This window comes from Brienomyrus brachyistius, chromosome 11 (assembly GCF_023856365.1).
Source record: "Brienomyrus brachyistius isolate T26 chromosome 11, BBRACH_0.4, whole genome shotgun sequence".
Taxonomy (NCBI): domain Eukaryota; kingdom Metazoa; phylum Chordata; class Actinopteri; order Osteoglossiformes; family Mormyridae; genus Brienomyrus; species Brienomyrus brachyistius.
In genome coordinates, this window is record NC_064543.1 from 986,572 (window position 1) to 1,010,232 (window position 23,661).

The window sequence follows — 23,661 nt, forward strand, 5'->3', positions numbered from 1 at the left end:
CTGCCTCGTCTCAGATGGTATCCACGTCACCCCTGACTGTCCCGGCTACCAGGTTAATCTGATGGCACCGTTCATCTGAAACATCAGCCAGTCACAGGATAAGGGCTTCCAAACAAGACATTTGACGAGCAGAAATTCCCTAGAACCTGCGCCCAGAGTGAGACACTGACTGGGCTGAATAGGCGTCAGATGTTCTAGCACAGGTATGCTAGCTTAACACTCTTGCATGAAGTGTTACTGGGCCAGTCCAACCTGAGAAATGACATTTTAGTGAACCAACCAATCAAAGCACATGTTGAAGCCCCCATTTTAGACAACTCCTGTCCATCAACTCATGTGACACTGTGCTTGCAATACAGGTGTCTTAAGATCCCTCTGGCAAACTGAACAGCACAAGCACGGAATTAGAAAGGTAACTGTAGTTTATTACAGGCGGGATAGAAACGTTAGGAAAACACACAGCAGGCGATAATGCAAAAAGAGTGCATTAAGAAGAAACTCAGCCAGATGAGACAAATTAAAAGCAGGTAATGGCAAGGACTTCAAGTAATATATTCAGAACCACCAGACAGGTGGAACCAATTTCACACAGAAATCCTTGACACCTGACTCTCCCACCCCTGCCCGCTACACGCCAGCTGTTAGCAGTATCATACAACACTAAAAATGTAAAGTTTGCTTTTTAATCCTAACAACCCGAATAGCACAGAGTCTTAAGTCACAGGTCACAGCTGCATCAAAGAATGAAGCTAGTGTCCAGCATCTATTACTGCCTGTATCTGATTCTGACTGGGCAGAAGCATCGTGACCTACATGCTAACAGGGGCTGCAAAGCTTGGGCCTACGAGCCGCTGGCTGCACCATACTAACTCTTGCAGAATTAGCATCCTATTCATATTCTACATTGTATGTTTGAATGCTAACAGGCCATCAGACACCTGCCTTAGAGCCAGACTTAGACGAATATTTCCATCATGGGCAGTACATCGAAAGCAAATGACTCAAAATTATTTGAACCAAATTACTAAAAATATATGGCTTTAAACAAAATTAAATATTAAAGTATGGTTCTCAAGTTACCACCCTTCATGCTGGAAACGCCAGTCAGAGATACTGTAAAACACGTTGACGAGCGTGGTGAGGTAAGCAAGAGAGCGAATGAATTATGTACAGTGATCCTTGAGGTCAAGCAAGTGCAAAGCTTCCTTTGGACACGGAGTTCCCGGAACATTCCGGGCCTAACAATGGGACAGTGTTTCCTCATGGCGGCCCAACTGGAGCGAGTCTGAAATGTAATGTTTTCTCCCGGCAAGGCCTAAAAGGCCCGAACAAAAACTGTTTCTTTTGGCGCCAACCAGAACGAAACGCACAGGCCAGAAACCAAGAAACTTCACACAAACACTCTTAGTGAAAGCAAAAGTTTAAGTGGGGCTTGTTTATTTTGTTTGTGTTAAAAATATTCTGGAAATTCCTGAAATTCCAGTAGCATGACAACTAAAAATAAAGTGGTGACTTTTGAAACATGAACAGCTAATTTTCAGCTAATCTTTACACGCACAAAACCCACTTCAATGCATCGGCACAAAATGCCGGTGCGCAGAGTCACGTGGTATTAATGGGGTGCTGATCAGCAATGTTGATCATCGTTTTCAGTCCCTGTGGAAGACAAATCGATCAGTGGGCCAGACCCGCTGCAGGCAGTCTAAACCCATGTAAAGTTCACAAACTTACCACACTGCACACACCACAGCACTGAAAGCATTATGCTCTCTTTGCACCACCACTACAACATTACGCTTGATTGTGAGGAACAATATACTGGATAAGTAGTGCTATTATTTTCAGTGCACATGGGTCATCATTTGACGCTACCACAATCCATACTCGTGTTTGACGTGCCGTGGCTGTTACAGAATGTATGACGTTACCCATCTCTGTGCTCGTGTTTGACGTGCCGTGGCTGTTACAGAATGTATGACGTTACCCATCTCTGTGCTCGTGTTTGATGTGCCGTGGCTGTTACAGAATGTATGACGTTACCCATCTCTGTGCTCGTGTTTGATGTGCCGTGGCTGTTACAGAATGTATGACGTTACCCATCTCTGTGCTCGTGTTTGATGTGCCGTGGCTGTCACAGAATGTATGACGTTACCCATCTCTGTGCTCGTGTTTGATGTGCCGTGGCTGTTACAGAATGTATGACGTTACCCATCTCTGTGCTCGTGTTTGATGTGCCGTGGCTGTTACAGAATGTATGACGTTACCCATCTCTCTGCTCGTGTTTGATGTGCCGTGGCTGTTACAGAATGTATGACGTTACCCATCTCTGTGCTCGTGTTTGATGTGCCGTGGCTGTTACAGAATGTATGACGTTACCCATCTCTGTGCTTGTGTTTGATGTGCCGTGGCTGTTACAGAATGTATGACGTTACCCATCTCTGTGCTTGTGTTTGCTGCATGGTGGGCTGTTACAGAATGTATGACGTTACCCATCTCTGTGCTTGTGATTGATGTGCCGTGGCTGTTACAGAATGTATGACGTTACCCATCTCTGTGCTTGTGTTTGATGTGCCGTGGCTGTTACAGAATGTATGACGTTACCCATCTCTGTGCTTGTGTTTGATGTGCCGTGGCTGTTACAGAATGTATGACGTTACCCATCTCTGTGCTTGTGTGTTTGATGTGCCGTGGCTGTTACAGAATGTATGACGTTACCCATCTCTGTGCTTGTGTTTGCTGCATGGTGGGCTGTTACAGAATGTATGATGTTACCCATCTCTGTGCTTGTGTTTGCTGCACGGTGGGCTGTTGCAGAATGTATGATATTACCCATCTCTGTGCTTGTGTTTGATGTGCTGTGGCTGTTATAGAATGTATGACGTTACCCATCTCTGTGCTTGTGTTTGATGTGCTGTGGCTGCTACAGAATGTATGACGTTACCCATCTCTGTGCTTGTGTTTGATGTGCTGTGGCTGTTACAGAATGTATGACGTTACCCATCTCTGTGCTTGTGTTTGCTGCACGGTGGCTGCTACAGAATGTATGACGTTACCCATCTCTGTGCTTGTGTTTGATGTGCCGTGGCTGTTACAGAATGTATGATGTTATCCATCACTGTGCTTGTTTTTGCTGCACGGTGGCTTGTGGCAGTATTCTGCTATTGGCAATATAGTTGTACTAGTTTATGCTTTGGTTTTAGATGTTTAATTAGATTACTAGTGCTGTACGAACTTTTTTTTTTCATACATCCTCATGAGAACTTAGCCGAGAAGTTTGCAGTCCACTAGGCTTTGGTATTTTATGACCATTCTGAAGTGCTTTCTCATCACAGACCTTTTGTGGTGTCTTATCTTGCTTAATGACGGTTACGCTGATACATCATCACTTGGTATCGGTTGTACGAGTACATGAGCACTGAATTGGATCTGATCCTGGTACTGGTATCGGTAATAATGCATGTCTAGCAGCTGGGAAGTGTTGTGCAATAAACAAAGCAGCAAGCAAACTTTCACTGTCAGCGCTTGGTTTCTCCTGCCTACCGAAATTAGCCAGCCTGCTACCAACTTGCCAGCCAGGGGTTATGGGTTACAGACTACGCAAACAGCATAGCACACTATCTGCCGCTAATTATATTTACATAACGCAGAAAATCCAGTGGTGGGTTAACTGCCTTATCTCTTTAGGTGAGATAAGATTTCACAGCCACTCCTGCTGCAGACAGGAAGCAGATTCTCTCGCACCAACAGGGAATGGTGGTCACACAGGCAGCTGGAGGGACGCCTCCGTTCCCCAGACCGGTCTGGGCAAGTATGTGTGCAACAGCGAGGTCACAGAGGGCCCTGCAGCAACAGGACATCACCGATAGGCTCAGCTGCCATCAGAAAGATGCCAAGCTAAGGCTGTAAGACCAGATAGGAAAAGCCTAGCTTATCTGAGATGGCGACGTAGAGAATAATCTTCCCAAATCAATCATAAAATCTACACTCTTCAGACAAATAACAGTGAGGTTTCTAGTGTGCCAGGCTAAAAAACTGTGCCAAAAATGTTCATCTTTCAGCGCACAGATTCAGCCACCAAAAGGCCCAAGAGATCATCGGGCCAAGGAGGCGGTGTGGGTGTGGCCACCAGGGGGCGGCGAGGGGCCTGAAGTGTGCCAGCTGCCGGAGTCATTAAACTTGGTGATGAACGAATGCCTTTCATCCCCCCACGTTCTTGCCCGTGAGTCAGTGATCCCGACATGACGCACACCCCTCCTCCATGCCACCCCCTCCCCCACTATGCTCAGCACCAAACCCCCCTGGAACACAACAAACAAAGTCCTTGTGGGACATGCTGCCTCAGTCCCTCTCAAACAGGACATGGGGAGACTTATTTGGTGAGGCAGAATTTTGAATATAAGGAAGAGGAAGCTGGATCCTCGGCAATGAGGACAGGTCACTGATTGTTCAGATCAATCCTGTTGGCCATTTGTACTGTACATTTGTACTAAGTGACTGTGATTAGGCTTGAAATAAAGGAGGATTGAGGCAGGCTGGGGCTGCCGAGGCTCAGGGCCCGGGAAGCACTTCATGCTCCTGCTCCTAAAAGCGCTGATTCTCCTGAGTGCCCAGGGTCCTCCAAACATCTGCTCAGTGTTCTGGGTGATCCCACATGGGAACACTCTCTTCTCGGTTACCCCATCTAGCGCTCCATAAAACACACAGACATATTTGTATGATGGACAGCCATCTGCAGCAGCGCCCATGGAGCTGGGGGTTAAGGGCCTCGCTCAAGGGGCCACAGATGTGTGAATGATCCTGAGCCTCGGCAGAACAAACAGGCAACTTTCCGCTCAGACACACAGGCTTGATCCGCTGAGACACACGCTGCCTCTGTGGAAGAGGCAGTTCAACACGGCTGCCTTCCAGCCTCGAATCGGTGTCACGATGCAATGTACATGCCACTGCTCTGCAGTGCTGCCAGTGGCTGGCAGTGATTTTTGTCCTACTGCCACACCTGCTGTTGTTGCTCTAATCTCATGCGTCCCCCAGGGGCGACCTCAGGCAGCTCCCTGTCTGTCATGATGGGACTCCCTGGCGTCTGATACGCTGGACCAGGCTCCAAAGGAGCCACCCTCCCCAGGCTCCTGGCAGTCCAGAAGGGATCCGCCCGCCATGGGATCTCCCACAACAGAAGGCTGGGTCAGTGGGCACTCAAGAGGGTGGTGGAAAAAAAAGTGTTATTATTAATACTCATTTCCTTGCTTGCATTTTTGAATTAGTCACTTTCAGCCAGCTGAGAGGAAACAATACCTGCGAACGGGGGTTGCCTCAGCCGACAGGCGGGGGCTGGGCCAGCTGAGTCGGAGCGACACAGTGAATAAAGCCTTGGCAGAGTAAACTTTCCTGCCATCGGGTTTCGTGAAGAAGGAAGCATCTGCGAGCAGAGGATCCGGCGCTGACAGTCGGCTCTTTTCGGCCTTCTCTTTCCAATATGCCTTGGAGAGGACGACCCGGTTAAAAAAGGCCGCAGACAAGCCCATTTCCACACAGGCTGCGCGGCCCAGGAGTCGTCCACCTTGAAAGGTCACTGATTAGCTCAGTGATGTCCAGCCGCTACGGAGCCCCCACCCCTAGCCCAGATTTCACTTCCCAGACAAAAAATCATCATCATGCTCGACAGCACATCTCACCTCAGCTTTGGGGCTTTAAACCTTTAAAATGCATTTGAAATGATAGAATATCGATTCCTCATTTAGACCAATAACTAACGGCCTCTAGTTAACTAAAAATAACCCGGAGACGCAGCTCGCCTGAAGACGAAACACTGAAGTGCTGACTGTTCATTTCAGCTGGAGCGTCAGGCATGGCGCGCGAGAGGGGGGTATGGCCAAGGCACACAGCCGGGCCCTTCTGGGGCGGGGGGAAGACTGGCTTAAACAGAGCCCCTGCTGGGAAGCCCCCCTGCTGGGAAGCCCCCCTGCCGCTCAGCGTTAGCGTGCGGACAGCCAGCGTTTTGGGTTTGGTCCCCGGCCCCGGTAACGTCACGGCTAAATGGCTCTGGTGAAAGCCATCAGTCGTCACACTCCAGAGAAAGCCACTTGGCACAGGCGGCCAGTTGAAAATGATTAGTTCCAGATCGTCAAAATCCTGAATTTACAGCTGGTCTTTTAATATTGCATTTCCATTATGACCGGGTACTCCGGGTGCCGGACGCATTACATGGAAAAGCTTTCTGAGGCTCTGCGAGGGAGGCAGCCAAGCAGAAAGAAAAAGGTGATGAAGTTAATTTAGAAAAAATGAAATCAGCGAGCAACAAGGTAATAAGAAAAATGGTTCACTGAAGCCATAGCAGGCTGGAGTCACAGGGGCCGACGAGTCACCTGGTAAAAAATTTAGGCAATGTGAATCCATTTTAATATTCAGAAACTCCTAAAACCTGTATCTGATAAAGCCAACTACAACCTTTTTACCTAATTGTACTTGCAGTAACTGAAACTGCAATGACTGAGAAACAGCCGAAACCGGAATGGCGGGATGCGAGCAGCCTCCTTCCGTATCTCGGCCCAAGCATTAACGCCCCCACTCTGGTCATGTGACTAAGCGAGAGAGAGCTGCGGCATGCACAGCGGCATGCCAGGAGGAATGTCCCGGAGAAAATATGACATGCTGACAGATTTCGGGGTTTCGGAGCGTGGGGAAGGAAGGGGTGCACAGCTGAAGCTACATGCATTAATGGTGGGGAGGTTGTGTTTAGACAAGGTGGAAACATTGATTCAGCTGCACCGTTCTGTTTGTGGATGTGAGCGGCTGACAGGGCGAGAGGCTGTGATGGCACCCTGTGGGCCAACCTGCCAGGAGCAGCTGCAGCCCGGGCCACAGAGGGGAGGAAAAGTGCCCAGACAGGGTCGAGGACGAGGACAGTGAGGGTAGGACTGGGGGGGAGGAAATGTGGTCTCATCACAGAGGAGCTTCCCAATGTGGCGCCCATATGGACAGCTGGAATGGTGGGGGGGCATCATGGAATTTGTGGCCTTCAGTCTTCCGTACTGTCCTGCCCAGTTTAGAGTACACTGGACCGACACTCGGACAGGCTGTAAATGTAAGGCATGATCTTGCAGGACTACCAGCCATCCAAAGCTGCAGTCACTTCTGCTATAACATAAAAAATTGATTAGAAATCATTCAATAAATAGAATAGTAATAAAAAAGCAAGTTCTGCTTGTGGAACAATTTTGCTCACGACAACAAACCTTGAGATACACGTCACTGCATCTTGGCTCTCGTGCCGCATTTTAAGGGACTCCCTGTCTACAGTCAAAGGCCAAAAACGTGAAGGTGTATCAGGCCAATCAGGCCTGCGGCACAAGGCATGCATTCTCTGCGGCAGATCGATAACCGAACGCTCACCATATGATAAGTGCCCCCCCCCCCAAACCCCCACCACCTTTTATACATTCACAGTCAACATAATCTGGGAACCCCTGCTCTAAGACAAGGGAAACGGGGGGAGTAGCACCACTTAAGGGAAGCCTGACAGCCGTGGGTGCACAGGGAATGAGGGCAAGCAGTAGGGCTCCGTAATAGATTCAAAGAGGCAGCCTGTACCAGACACCGCTGGCATGCGTGTGCATAAGGACCCTGTGGGCGGAGCTGAGCCTGCGATAAGCCCATCGCATAAAAATAGGAGAATGGCAGGAATTGAAGGGGGAGTTGCTTGCAGCAATGGCTGCTCCAGGACCGACTCCCAGGACCGACTCGGCACAGCCCTCCCAGGACCGACTCGGCACAGCCCTCCCAGGACCGACTTGGCACAGCCCTCCCAGGACCGACTCGGCACAGCCCTCCCAGGACCGACTTCCGGGACCGACAAGGCACAGCCTCCCAGGACCAACTCCCAGATGCAGCTGCATTCCTACTATAAATGTTGTAAATTTTGTATTTTTACGTTTTTGCTCTCTAATTCTTTAAAGAAGTATATTGAAAACTGTCTCTATAACCCGACCTATCTGAAACAGCATTTATCTGGAAAATCTGAGGTAATTCCTAAATTCAGCAGAAGCTGTGATAACACATTAAATATTAAATATACTGACACACACAAACACATGCAGCTCATACCCAAATACTACCCAGATGCAAGGACTTTCCTTTGCAAAGGCAAACACTTCTCAAATAATTTTATGCAGCCTGCAAACTACAATGTTTAACTGTAATATAAGAGTTCTAATGCAGAAATCATACCAGATTTTTTTAGCTCAGAAAGCTATATATACACACACTGTGTATACAATTGGTTACTGATTGGTTATTTCATGAAAATCATTTCTGTGATTCTCTGCGATTCATTTCCCTCATTTTCAGCATACCAAGCTCAATGTAATTTACACAGCAAGATGAGAGATGTTAATGAAACACGCCGGACCTAGCAGAGTAGCCTGATGTGGATTTATCCCCTCAGACAATGGATGAGGCATAGCCCTGAGGTCCAGCGTGGAGGCTTTGTGAGCTTTAGGTGCTGCCAGGTCACACTGTGGTATCTGCTTCCTTGGGGACGAGCCCGGGACTATGTCACCCAACCGGTGCAGCCTGCTACATTCCTCTGAGTTCACAAAGCAAGACGCTACATGGCCTCAGTCTGAAATCCACAGGAGGAACCATCCAACCATCTCTTCCACAAATCCAAGGAGGGCCCACTCTCAGCAATCGCAACGCGAGTTATCCATACTGCTATGGATGGCCAGTCAGAGCATATGATGTGTCGGAGAAAAAAAGCCTTTCTTTATTGAGCAAACTTTTGGGGTTTACTGAATAACTTCTGGTAACCATGTTCATGTCAAATCCCTTAATTCTTTAACACAAGAAGCCCTAGACATAGCCACTGGGCAAGTTTACTACTTACAGCCTATTCCTGTTTTCGGGGCAGTAGAAAACCAAGTGACCACCACTGACCACCACCAACCACCAGACACCAACTCAAACAACTGATGAACAGCCCGGCACTGGAAAAGAAAGATTACACAACAGAGAATGTCTCCAAGAAGTGGATGTCCCACTAGACTGAGAATGGCCAGGCCTCATTTGGGTCACATGTCATGTGTCACACGACAGGGCTAAAGCTAGGGTGGGAGATGGGGGAAGGGAATGGACTGGCAACACTCTCACAATCTACATGGAGAGCGGTAAACGAGGCTAATCTGTTTAGCTAAGATCATCCAAAGAATTCTCACATCAGACTAAGAGTTTAACATTTCTAAGACTCATCTACAGGACTACACCTACAGCGGGGGGCCATGAATAAAGCCATCAGTATTTTTAATGTCCAGGAGACCGATTTGCCTGAATAAAACATTTTAATTAACTCCAAAAAAAAAAAAAAAAAAAAAAAAACAGCATCATAACAACAAAGCAAAAACTTCTAAAGAAAACAGATTTAAAAACGGACGGAATGGAGTAACAGTGGAGATGAGCTGCAGCCCAGCTGTTCCCCAACACCCCCGCGCTGAAGAGGACTTCCTCATGCATATATAATGCATGTGCAGAGACAGCTTGGCCTTTCACAGGCTGGACGGCAGGGCACACTCAGTTCAGAGCATAAGAGACCTTCTAAAACGTCGGCCGTTAGCTCAGTGCTAATATACTGCTGGGATCAAAAGCAGGAAGATGAGACAACAGGGGGGTCTGTGCAGGAACGCGGCACAGATTACATGGGGAATGGAGAAATAAATGTGATAAAGCTGACGTCCAGAGCAGCAGGGACGGTTAAAGGTTGAATACATAACTGAGTAAATCACATCTTCGGTAAAGCTTGTTCTAACAGAAGAGAGGAACAAGATGTTTATAAAGGCAAAAGCTTCTACCAAAGGGTCACAGCTGTTTGTTTGGTTTACCAGTTACCTCATTAAGAACTGTTATTTTGGTTAGGCTTAATGACTTAGCGAGTAATAAATTCCACAGTGCAAGATTCATAAAGAGGAAGCATATGAAGTGCTCGCAATTACCGAGCCGCCGTGTGAGAAACTAGCCAGCAGGATGGCTTAGCTGAGAATGCAACAGACCGTATAAAGTCTGGAGACTTCATTGGAAGGAAAAAAGCAAAGAAATGGGGCACTGAAAGACACCAGAGGTAAATGTCTGAACAGGAGGCATCAGATTTCAGGCTTCAAACGAGACTGAATTTCCTGCACTGAAGGCGACGCCAATAAACGGCCGTTATTTCCGAGGCTCCCGATTAGCCACACTCCATAAAAATGAACGAAATGCCCCGTGAGGAAGATCTGTGGACCAGGACTCCGGGATGATCCGTTTATGTGTGCTGGGGGATGCTGCTGCCCCTTAGGGAGCCGACCCCCCCAGTGCACCCCCCCTCACCAGTCACAGTTATCTCCGCATGAAGAACACGCTTCCGGAACTTGAGCTCCCTGGATGGCTGTGGGCTACATCAGGGCAGGAAACAGGAGCCCTTTCACTAGTGCTGAATGGGGAGCAGATTGGGAGACCCCTTTAACTGGAATGGTGTTTTAACTACCAATGGTAACTGGTGACAGCCATGCAAAACCTAGGGGCACAGCTGAGCATGTTCAAGGAATTTTGGACGGTCCCTGCATGATACGCAGCTGGACAAGACGGCATCGTGGGGAATTCCCCAGATGGGGCAGCAGGCATGAGGACAGATGTGAGGGTGAGTGAGTGCCCAGCTGCATCTTAAGACTATCGGTAACTCACGCCCCTAACAGAGTGCACTTATAAATATGAGAAAGGGAATTCAGGGTCAGCTGGGTGGGGGTACTGAGCACGGAGCCGGATGAACGGGCACCATGGGCGGGCTCTCATATTCAGGCAGGCCAGCACAGGCCCCCTCTCTCATGCCTTCATTCTGCTCCTATTATGAATCATCTCACCATTTTTATGCCGTTCCCTCTCTCTTACCACAGCAAAAACTAGCCAATGAAGCTAATTGCCTGCAAGTGGGCTGGGGAATACGGTGGTTCTGTCATCCAGAACGGTGACACGAGATTGTGAAAGTTTGTATTCTGGTTTCGGTTTCAGTTTCAGAACCGTAGTGGGATTCCCACCCTCCCAACCCCCAATACTCGTCAAAATATCTCTTCAGACTAGATTATCTGAATTGTCCCCTAATTCCCAAAATGTCCTGTTTTCATGGTTCCACTTGTTAAAGTTTGTCTCACCAGCTACAAAAACACCTCCCTGGAAAGTCAGCTTCAGTCATTCCATCTCAGCTGCGGAGGGTGAACACAAGAAAGCCTCCTGAAGTGAGAGACCATGACCTGGCAGTAGCTTTTGACGAGCGATATTTGCCCAGGACAGCCGTGCCGGTAAAACAAACTATAAACAAGAAGGTTCCGTAGAATTTGTAAGGTCTTATGCCGAGGCCCAACCAGAACATCAGAACACCACGTCCACACACACTGTGGGAGAGACATCACTGGTATCACTCAAACTACAGACAGAGCCAAAGACTCATACAGGGATAACTGCAGGAGACCGGAGCATTTGGTTTGGTAATGGTGAGATTGTGGAAACAGGAGCAACTGGTAAGAATAACTGATTCTGGAAAGTTTGTATCATCAAACTGCACATGAAGCATCAATCTTGGATGCTTAGAGTCGTCTATGTTCAGTAAAAACAAATCTCTGCCTAGATAATGCAACGTTTCCTCGTAGAGAGGCGTGTAATTACCTAAAAATATAAAGTAATGGTCAATGAGAAAACCTTTTTTAAAGAGGAAAAAGAAAAAACACAAATAAAACACTTTGCTACTCTAACATCTATGGAGATGGTTAACAGCGAACTTATCCTATGCTGGGCTTATTTAAAGTGAACAGAAAAGTATGATAAAAGGGGAATAAATCCTTCAGTAGCACCTAAAACTCAGCACTAATTATAAGACATTATATAATCAGGCATATCAGCATCGCACTACGAATAGCAGCATGACACAGGAAAAACGGTGATGTGGGACGTTTCCGCAGGAATTCTCAGACACATCCAGCAATGAAGTCATTTACCTCTGCTGTTCCTCGTGAGCTAATGTCCTCTGATGACACGCCTTCGAGGAACAGCTGGAGTTTAAAGACAACCGGGCCCCAACAAGGGGCCTGTGAGAGGGGAAGCCAGGGGGGATGGCTCCGGTCGGGGGGTTGAGGAAAGCCTCACCATCCGGGGGGGGTACAGGAGAGGTCCAGTCGAGGTGGTCAACCCAACATGGCTGCCTGGATGAGCCTGGTTTGTGAACAGCATACTGAGGGAATGTTTTCCATTAAGGTACCACCCCCTCACCCCACCACTCAGAATTCTGAGAAATCCTGAAAACACACAGACTACGAACCTTCTCCCAAAAAGGAAATCCTTCACGGACTACGCTCCCTTTGCACAGACGTGGACTGATGGCTAATGACTAGTGGGGCAGCAATATGGGAATTTTGACCGATACCAAAAAAAAAAAAAAAGATATATGACTTGGCTGCGTTTCATCAATTTTTTACTCTGCTGAAAATGACCAACTGATCTGCCAGGCAAATTTAATTATGAATTAAAAATGACACAAGCTGGTACTATGATCTATTTTTTGAGCCAAGAGGAAATGCATTGGCCCCAAGTTTAATTTCGGATTGCCAAACCAATAACAGTGACGTCCCTTATTCCGTCAGAATGAAAGGGGTAATCCTACTGGTGAATGAGCGACGAAATCCCCCATCCGCCACTACAGAAAATGGTTAATGGTTTAGTAGTTGTGTCTTCAACTCGGATGCTGCTAACTCAGGGGTAATAAAGTTTAAATATCAGCTGGCAATATTCACCAAGACTGAAACCAGATTCATCGAGATCAGATATACACACAGACACATAGAAAGACACACACCTTAGTTAGCAAAAGTAGTGTGATATTCCCAGATCCCAGCCTTCCGTTCGTCATTGAGGCAGACGGCTGTATACAAGGATTCGACTGTACGCAGCTTAGGTACAAGCGCCAGTTAAGCAGCTAAAAATGCATGTGAGCTGCAGGAATAAGTCTATTTCCAGAGAGGATCCGGAACACTGATACTGCCACAGACACGAATAAGGAGGCATTGCTCTGGAAAACAGCCGGCAGTCGATCAGGGACCCACATCACGGCCCACATCATTACACTGGACCAGTAAAATGAAAAAATGCCTGGAAAATCCTGCATCCCTTCAGATTAAAAGCACAAACCGAGGGTCTGCCTCTGCTCGCAATTCCTCCACCTTCCTGACCCTTAGATTCACAGAAGAGAGCGATTCTCCATAATCCTCGGGCAGCTGGAATTAAGATTCATGTTCATTAGAAAGACCTGGCCGGCAGCTGGGAGAAGTGGCAGGGGTGAGAATCGCGGCCGCGAAGCAGAGACGCTGGAGGGTTGGAGCAGCATTCAAAGGCGCTCTGGGCAGGAAGACATGCAGGTGAGAGACAAAGGCGGTTAAATGAAACTGGACGTGCATCATAGCTGAGCCCAGTGACTGGAGTCATTGCACCACTTTGCATACCGAGACAGTCGGCAAGAGCTGCTGTCTTCTGCATCTCCCAGACACACCGTCTCAAGGAAAGCCAACCGTGGGCTCCTCCTCCGACTCTTCTCCGGGGTACGCCCAGTCCCTGTTGCTGCTTTGGTCTGAGATATTTCACTGCTGTCCATTCGGGGACCACTGGCAGAAATCGAGCTCTGCTGATTTCCACCCGAGTTGTTTTTTTCATTGCTCTCATTTTTTATGGCCTTCGGAATATCTGACTTCTGCACTCGAGGAGATTCCCCTTCTCTCCTATCAGTTGTACCGCCCCTTCCAGCACTGCCTTTTCATCCAGCCTCTTCTGCTGCCTCAACTTTTTGTCAATTCAATTAGTTATTTTAATCATGTTTATTTTGTTTATTATTTTTTTCATGTTTATTAATTTTGCTTTTCCTGCAGCCATTCTCCTTCAGCATTTGAAATTTTAAGAGACTCTGAAAACGCCTATGTTCTCTGAGATGCTCAAGAGAATTAGGAGAGTAGAACTTCAAGAGATTGTATAGCAGACAATCAAAGCGGCGTGACGTTCCATGTGCCTTCTATACCGACTCTCTAATGGGCGTTTAGTCCTGACTGAACGTCTGCTGAAGCAGCATTTGGCACCAGTGGCTGTGGGACAGAACACTGTAACCTTTTATTGCCAAAATGATGACAAACGCAGACACCAAAAATCTGACTGTCCGCTCACTTACAATGCAATAAACTTAGTAAACTAAAATTACTAGGGAAGACGTGTAGAATACGGAGGCCTTTTAGGGAGTGAAAATTACACAGGAATCAACCACGTAATTTAGGGACGAGTCAGCACTGTGGAATATTCAAATTTTCGATAACGTGTAAAATAAAAAAAAATTAAATCTTAGAATAATAAATGAGCCATTTTAACTTGTTTAGCAGCAAAGTAATCAGTTGGGATTTAACCATACTCCGAAATTTTATATGTTGGGAAGTTTCGTCTCTGTTTTTGTGTGAGCTCTGCATGTGCCCTTCATGTCAATCATAATCAATGTCCTGCTCCCTCATGCACAGTGAGGCTCGTTTGGGAGAAACAAAAATGAGAAAAGCAAAAAAACAAAGATCAGCAGAAGACTTTCACTGTTTGGAAATACTGAGCAAAAGCAAGTGACCTGGTGTCTGTTGGCACCAACTCGTGGCGACAGGTATGAGGACCTGCTTATGCTCCTGGCGTTAGTTTTATGTGGATATGTTCATGGTTGTCATTAACAACGATGTTGAAATTCATGTTCTGTGAATTTTGCTCTTAATAAAATTTTAAATAAGACTTTTGGAGAGTTAGCCATAGCGTGACCTGCTGACTTGCCTGTCCCAGTAAAGGCAGACTCCATCGGCAAACAAAAACAAGTTAGATTTAACTAAATTCAATTAGTAATTCTGCCCAAAACGCTCTTCCCTAATATCAGCCAGGATTTCGATTTATATCCAAAGCCTGGAAACAATGGGAACATTGGCACGGCTGGGCAGCGGGGCTGACTAGACAGCCTTCCGTCAAAGCAGACCCCTGTGACTGATAGCCAACATGAACCGACAACGCGCAGCGTCCACGTGCCAATCGCGCTGTCCAATGGGTGGAGAAGGAGAGAGAGAGAAAAAAAACGCTCAGTTGGATATTAACCCACGCACTTAAACATTAGCGCCCAAAAAAGGAGCCGCCATGCATTCCTGATGCCACTCAGCCTGCTCGCCAAACACTGTGGATCGCAGAGCCTCACTCCCACCCCCAGTAAGATGTGCTGCATCTGCTCCTGGTTCTCATCCAGCAGAGCAGGAAAGCTTTACAGTAAAATTGTATCCAGAAACGAACCCCTATTATATATTATTTTGATAACAGCACAACTCAATCAGTAAAACACAGCATTTTTAAATCAAGACTTTCTGAGAAGGTTCAAAAGTAAACGACATCTGAAGGATGTGTGTGTTTGACTGGAGAGACTGGGACTGCATACATAACAGCGGGTGACAAAGGTACGAGACAACCAGCTCCCTCACAACAGCTCAGGTCAAAACAGACCAGGTTCCTCCAAGTCAAACCCAGGACTGTTCAGGCTGCATGCGCCCCCCCCCCCCCCCCAAGGATTCACACTCCTGTTGAAAACCACTGCGTTCCCAATTCATACAGACAAGGACATGGCTACCAGGTGCCCAGCTATCCTGAATGCGCTGCTGCTCTTACAGTTATACTTAAGACTGAGCAAAAGAGCTGGGAGTTAGGAGGGCATTGGGCTACGTGGATCAGGGCAGCAGGAGGACACCATAAGCTGTAAACAGACTAGCAAAAGAGCAGGGAGTTAGGAGGGCATTGGGCTACATGGCTCAGGGCAGCAGTAGGACACCATAAGCTGTAAACAGACTAGCAAAAGAGCAGGGAGTTAGGAGGGCATTGGGCTACGTGGATCAGGGCAGCAGGAGGACACCATAAGCTGTAAACAGACTAGCAAAAGAGCAGGGAGTTAGGAGGGCATTGGGCTACGTGGCTCAGGGCAGCAGGAGGACACCATAAGCTGTAAACAGACTAGCAAAAGAGCAGGGAGTTAGGAGGGCATTGGGCTACGTGGCTCAGGGCAGCAGGAGGACACCATAAGCTGTAAACAGACTAGCAAAAGAGCAGGGAGTTAGGAGGGCATTGGGCTACGTGGATCAGGGCAGCAGGAGGACACCATAAGCTGTAAACAGACTAGCAAAAGAGCAGGGAGTTAGGAGGGCATTGGGCTACGTGGATCAGGGCAGCAGGAGGACACCATAAGCTGTAAACAGACTAGCAAAAGAGCAGGGAGTTAGGAGGGCATTGGGCTACATGGCTCAGGGCAGCAGGAGGACACCATAAGCTGTAAACAGACTAGCAAAAGAGCAGGGAGTTAGGAGGGCATTGGGCTACGTGGCTCAGGGCAGCAGGAGGACACCATAAGCTGTAAACAGACTAGCAAAAGAGCAGGGAGTTAGGAGGGCATTGGGCTACGTGGATCAGGGCAGCAGGAGGACACCATAAGCTGTAAACAGACTAGCAAAAGAGCAGGGAGTTAGGAGGGCATTGGGCTACATGGATCAGGGCAGCAGGAGGACACCATAAGCTGTAAACAGACTAGCAAAAGAGCAGGGAGTTAGGAGGGCATTGGGCTACGTGGATCAGGGCAGCAGGAGGACACCATAAGCTGTAAACAGACTAGCAAAAGAGCAGGGAGTTAGGAGGGCATTGGGCTACGTGGATCAGGGCAGCAGGAGGACACCATAAGCTGTAAACAGACTAGCAAAAGAGCAGGGAGTTAGGAGGGCATTGGGCTACGTGGCTCAGGGCAGCAGGAGGACACCATAAGCTGTAAACAGACTAGCAAAAGAGCAGGGAGTTAGGAGGGCATTGGGCTACGTGGATCAGGGCAGCAGGAGGACACCATAAGCTGTAAACAGACTAGCAAAAAGTACAGAACTCCTCAGCAAGGGGAAAAATCCCATGCACTGCCCCTCCTGAGCTTTTGATCAAAAGTCAAGTGTGTAAGCAGTTGAGCGGTTCAGTGCGGAAGGAAGGAATGCCTCTGTTTAACCGAAGCCCAAATGGATTAAGCAGCAATGAGTTTTTCTAAAGAGCAGCAGAAATATGAACTTAACAGCTGTGGCCAAACATGGTTTCAAATCCCAAATATACCCAAAAACAAGACCAGCAGAGAGTGGGAACAGAAGGCTTTCTACTTCACAATCTCACACACCAAAAGGCATCCTTCTCTGGAAGTCAGTTTAATGTCTGCCTGAACACTTGGAACAAATTCAGCCACTACAGTCATGACACAGGATGAAAAGGCCCTTTGACAAAAACAGCACAGCAAAGGCACAGTCTCTGAATCTCTGTGGTATGAGCAGACACGCGACCACCAGCCGCACAAAAGCATCGCATTTCCTTCCCATTATACTGGCCCTATTAGTTACTGAAGTTTACTGTTTTCCAGCATTTAGCATGTCCAAGAGACAGCACGAACTTAGCCAACATGTCACGACCAATGAAACACAGGTATTTCATTTTTCTCATGGGACACGGAAGAGCAATGGGAGAGGGCCATGCCTGCCTCTGATGAGCCTCTCCCCCCACCCAATTCTACGGCCCTGGTGCAAACAGCAGCCTCCTCACCTCCAGCACAGGTCCGGCCCCCAGGATAATCTGCTCCACCCCACTGGCAAAGCCCTTCTGGCTGAGGGCGGTCAGGTGGTGTATGAGGAAGTTGGTGCTCTGCGTCTTGCCCGAGCCGCTCTCTCCGGAGATGACAATACACTGGTTGCGATGCCTCTGCAGCATGGCGTGGTACGCTACATCGGCCACTGCATAGATGTGTGGCTCCAGTTTGCCCAGCTGGTGGTTGTCATACATCTTCACGTACTTGGGGTTGTAGATGGGCAGGAACTTAAAGGGGTTGATGACAATGAGGATGCTGCCCACATAGGTGTAGATCTTCTCCTGTTTGAAGCGGCCACGCAGGTTGTCCAGAAGTGTCTTTTCGTTGAGGTTGGGCAGGTTGCACAGGTCATCGTAGTCCTTCTGCGGTGGCTGCGGCAGGAAGCCCCGCTCGACCAGACGCCGACGTTCCTCTGTCACTTGGAGCCACATCTGCAGGCTCCCGTAGTCTATGGAGCCGTCCAGGTTCTTCTCCCGGAGCAGGAAGCGGTAATCCTCTCCACCAAAGCGGTTCTCCAGGGCCATGCGGGGCCACAGCATCATGCGCTGGACAGGGCAGTCTGTGGGGTTGAGGATCCATTCTTCTCCGCCAAACTCCTTCACCTCAGCAAGGACGTAGCATTTGGTCCTGTCAAGCTGCAGCTTGTCGATGACATGGCTGATGACTTCGGCCGCCGTGGTGATCTTGCGGGCCGTGACAGGGCAGTAGATGGTGCCCTCGGCAATGATTCCCGGGTAGATCCGCAGGGTGAACTCCGGGTCCTCAAAGCGTCGCCTACCTCCAACATCATGAAGGTTCATATTGGAGCAGCAGTTCCCATCAGCGCCTGCAGCACCTCCTTCAAGGGGCCTCAGGAGACGACCTCAAGACATCACAAGTCAAGCCTGCCAAGGAGAATACACTGAGGTTAGCTATGGATAAAGCCAGCAAAATATAGAATCGCTTCTACAAAAAACGTACCTGTTGGTATAATAAAACAGGCAATACAAATCACCCATAATTCCAAAATCTTTGAGACAGAAACAAAGTTACACGCTACATTAAAACGTCTATCAGTCCCACTTTAAAGGAAGCGCCAAATCCAAGAGAGGTACCTCTCTGATCTTCTGCATGAAAACAACGGATGTTTTGAGGGCAAGAGCAGTCGACCGCTACAGAAAAAGGAGGGAGGGGTCAGATTCATAGAGTTTTGGGTCACTCTGGAGGGAACAGATAAGATCTTCCTGGCTGCCAAGTTTTATAGCTGCCACCTTCCACACAGGAGTGTCTGTAACAAGGACACAATACTTTAATTCACAGGCATCCTCTTCATGTGGCCTCAGCTGTCCCCAGGGGTTACCATTCACTATACTGCTCAAGTGTTTCGTTTTCATAAAGTAAGAGCTGCTTCTTAATAAATGCAGAAAATGAGTACAAACATTATACCCCTATATTAGAGCACATGGTGTACATGAAAAATGTACGGAGGAGAAAACTGAAGGGTCAAACCAGGTGGGACACCACGTTTCTGCCCTACAGGAACAGCTAAGTGAGACTAAGTTAAGCTAAGCTAGTTATCATTCTCCCTCATGAGCGATCAAAGGAGGGTTTCACTCAGTCAGTCAGAAAGCCGAAGCTCCGGGTTCCTTCAACAACACAAGAGAATGTCAATCACCCATTACAAGAGGGCTGTTCAAGTCTCACTCCAGTAGACCAGGCCTCATCAGCCAGGGAGGGTAAGCAAGCTGCCGGGAAGCACCTTTCTATAACTGAGAAGCGTAAAAGCACACACACTCCAGTGAATGAGCAGATGACTTTCAGGTGAAACTTCAGCGTATTAGACTGAGTTAATGATCATCTAAGGTGGATTATTACTAGAAGAAAATGGGTTGTGGCTCATAGCCATGGCTGCAGAGATTCTTCAGCTATCTGTAAATATCATATTTCCAACTCCAATGTGTGTAATTTGTGACGTCACCGGCCACCACAAAAAAGGGACAGGAAGTACAGCAATGGAGAACAGCGGACTGGTATCGGTACCAAGCCTGCCCCCTCCTGTGCTTCACCTTGACATGCAGCCCATCTCCTCGGCAAAACAAGCAAACTACAGACATGAGCCGTCCCAAATGGGGTGCAGCAGATGGTCAGAGACTGGGACACACATGAAGGCAGCAATCTGACATCCGTACAGAGTCAGAGGTCACTATGTGATTGGCTGTCGGTGGTGCAGCCATCACCAGTGGAGCAACCAACACTCCGAGTGAACGGGAACTGAAAAGAGCAGCGATCAAGAAAGGGACTCAAACCGCATATACTATGTCGTCTATACAGGTAAAAGGTTAACTGCTTTATCAGTATAAAGTCTGAGAAGGTTCTAATTAACACAGAGGGAATGTTTAATTACAGCCCTCTACAGAGGCCCACACGCACCTCAGCCAATCGCAGCTGCCTGCACTGGGACGTCCCACACGCACCTCAGCCAATCGCAGCTGCCTGCACTGGGACGTCCCACAGGCCCCTGGGCTGCTGCTGCAGCAGTGTGGGACTTATTATAACAGACTAATGAAAACCTTCTTTCAGAAACACGCGGAGGCTAATCCACGCTAAATCTGTCATGGAAAACCAGAAGCCTGAGGTCTTGTCTTGCATGTGACCAGCAGTGGTCTGTAGCTGGTTTGTGCCGGCCATGGGAATCCAGTCCCTACGGCAGAAGTATTAGACGGTGGACAAGAAAACAAGCAGTTAAAGATCTGATATATAATCATACAATTTAAATCTACCATTTCCATCCATTCTGTGTCCCAAAGAGCAGGAGTGAAAAAAGCTGACTCATATAAAACAAATTCTGTTAATGGAAATTTGCTTCTATGGCCCAAATGGCACATATTTCAGTCCGCAGAGCTAAAAATAAAGCCTGTCATGTGTACTCCTGTGACCCCAATCCCTGTCCGTGGACAAACACACCGTTTATATGAGAATAGTTCTTTATTCTTACACCGTCTTATTACTGGCTTTCTGGATTATGAGTTTCTGGTTAAGACGCATCACTGGGGTTATGAAACAACAGAATCTCCTGCAGATTAAACGCTAGTTATTGTGCATTTCTGAAGCGGGCAGCAGCAATGGCACCTTAACGCTATCAGCCGCTTATAATGGACCCTTGAGGAGATGGAAGCTTCCACAGCGATGTCATTAAGCAGGAGGAAACAGCAAGAGTCGACGCAGACACAGTGCAAGTCGAGCACTCCTCAATCCACACACACTATACGGAGACTAGCTTTCACTGGGTTCTCTCGCTGTAAAATGACGTGATGACTGCAACAGCAAGGAGTGTGAGTGCTAACTATTAGGCAGCACGTTGAAGGGAAATTATAGGGAACACAGGGAATTAGTGTTCACCACCCTCAAACTCTTACTCGACTGACCTCTCATCTACTTCTGCCACACCTCCAATAGCATTCCAGCTTCAAACCAGGTTGTGAAAGCTGTCAGCGTTGAGGTTCCAGGACAGACAGCCTCAAGCAGCTAGTGAGGCTCCCTGGAGGCGGAGCCTGGGGGTTGCCATGACACTGATACGGTGACCCTGCGCAAAAGCAGCTTACATTTCTATCCACGTACACTGCTGAATATTTTCATCAGAATGACCCAGATTTAAGCAGTCATATGAGAGGAAAGAGTGGTGCTGTAGATGCACAAGTAGCAAATAATTAAGAGTTTCGCAAGAGGAAACCTTTGGGCCAGAAGTGATTCCTCATTATCCTCATTAATGTCGTATACGTAAGAGAAAATGGAGATGCAGAAGGCATAAGAAATAAGAAAAAGATGTGTAAGAAAGAATCCTGCAAAGAGGACTTTGAGGGTGGAATGAATAGATGAAAAATATCAAAGTTAGTGTATAATAGGCAGAGCCCACATTGTCCCTCTCTCTCCATCGTCCTCAGATGCATCCATAATGAATACCATTAGTCATGAGAGATCAGTTGATCCCGGAAGCCCCACCCCTGGGAGCCCAGAATGGGAGCCCCACTTTACCTCCAGTCCCACCGCAGAGAGATTAGCAGATGGCAGAAACCTCGTTGTGAGGCGAGACAGGCTTGCCTGGGATAACTGACAAGGAAATGGGTCCCTTGACTGATCTTGAGGGCAAAGGTCAAGGCAGAGAGCTGGTGATGGAAAGGCCAGGCAGATCCAATCCCACCCGCCTAAGTGTTCATTTAACTGCCAGTTACTCGTGCACTGTGGACATGTTCAGCAAGGCACCTGCATGCATTAAGGCCCGACAGCAGGAATCAAGGCGCAAACTCAACTTGGGAACATAATGACCTTGTCAGAAATCTTGGCCAAGGAACAAGCTCAATACCCATGCAGAGTCCTGGGAAACCCCTGAAAAAATCCTTGCAGGAGGGCAGTACAGAGGTTCACCTGCATAAGAATAAAAGAACCATCACAGCGTGTGACATCATGCAAATAATTATCCCACCATGACACCAGCTGTGGTAGGGAGCCATATTACAGAGGAATATAAGAGTCACCACACAGCCCTTTGGTACAACCCCATCCTGTATGCTCTCCTTACTGCAGAGTCTAAGCTCTGATCGTGAACTGATATGGCCTCATACAGACCTGCTGGCTCATATGGCAGCAGAGGCCTTCAAACCAGACAACACACAAAACAGAAAAAAACTTCCCGTTTGGCCAAATGGGACCGGGCTGAAATGGAGATGGACGGAGATCAAACACGGGAGCATTCGGCCGAGAGTGCAATGGAGCCGCTGGCTTCCTTTGGCTTCATTCTGCTTTGTGTAACACTTCCTGGAGCATGGTCTGAAGGAGATGCCATGAAAGCTTTCTGACTGATCGTCTACTGCAGTGTTTCGGTTTCGCAAAAATCTCCATTCATAAGTGGGGAGAAATATCATTAGAGTACATGACGGATAAATAGGCTCAATTTAAGTTACGTGCATTAAGAAAGATACGCATCTGGGGTTAGGGTTAGGGTAACATCAGCAAACGACGTGCCTGAATGCTGTGGATCTCTCCGATTTCCATGTACATCACCTAACCAAAGGCAGAGCAGCTGCAGCTACGGGACGATCAGCTCGTCTCCGACAGCCCAGCAAGAGGCCCCACATCGTCCACGCTGAAACCCAGCAGTACCACTCATGCTATACGTTCACAGTGCATACGGAACCAAGGGAAGTGCAGAGCACTACGAAGGACACTGAGTAAATTACCCTAAATGACTTTTGCTACATTAAAATACTCTGAGATTTAAGTAGGACTAAGAAGCGCGACAGGGTAGTTTTTGTCATACATTAGATCTGCTTTATGCATATCAAAATAGCATTTATTGCACTTACCCTTTGTCTCACACAGACCAAAAATATCTCTTTCTGCTTCTCAAAAGATCTGCATGAATAAGCTGCTGACTGAGAAGCGAGTCAAAAAAAGACAGTAACAGATCCAGCATAGGGAGGTTCAACATCCCCAAGCCGTCAGCAGATCAACTGGGGGGTTGGAACAGGACGGGGCCTGCAGAGCACCCCCAGGGTGGGACAGCGTGGCCGGTCACTCCTCTGATTCACGGAGCGCTCAGGGACGGCATCCATGCCCGACAGCCCGCGTCCATCAGTGATAGCTGCCCCAGCCCCCGCTCTCACTCATCCACCGGCAATGACCCGCCCAGGAGGTCCGAGCACAGAATCACGCAAGGAGAACCTTCTCAAATGCTAATGAAACAGCACCAAAATCCATTGGGTTCGGGGGGCTTGAGCAGCAGCAACCTCCGTCAGTACCGGCTGCCCCGTCCAGTGCTGACGGAAAAAAGCCACACCGACCAGGCAAGGCAGAGCAAGCACGGCTCTTCAGGGAAAGAAAAACCCCTCCTCCCGTAAAAGGCAAATCACCTCCAGGGCTCCGCCTCCTGCCTGGTGGCTGTGCTGACTGTCAGCCCCGGTGGCTCCCTCTCATTCTGCCTTGGC

The 23,661-nt window shown here is 48.1% G+C and overlaps 1 protein-coding gene across 8 annotated transcripts in view; it reads right to left on the reverse strand.

Moving 5' to 3' along the window:
- The window catches only part of myo9aa (myosin IXAa), a 111,794-nt gene that overhangs the window by 59,972 nt on the left and 28,161 nt on the right, over positions 1-23,661 (reverse strand). For 7 of the 8 annotated variants that reach the window (XM_049030214.1, XM_049030209.1, XM_049030213.1 and 4 more), the window contains exon 2: positions 17,659-18,585. In XM_049030214.1, coding sequence (XP_048886171.1) covers positions 17,659-18,501 — 843 coding nt within the window. In that variant the 5' untranslated portion in view covers positions 18,502-18,585. Of the gene's footprint in view, positions 1-17,658; positions 18,586-23,040; positions 23,234-23,661 lie in introns of those variants that run through there. The other variant, XM_049030208.1, reaches the window with a different exon arrangement.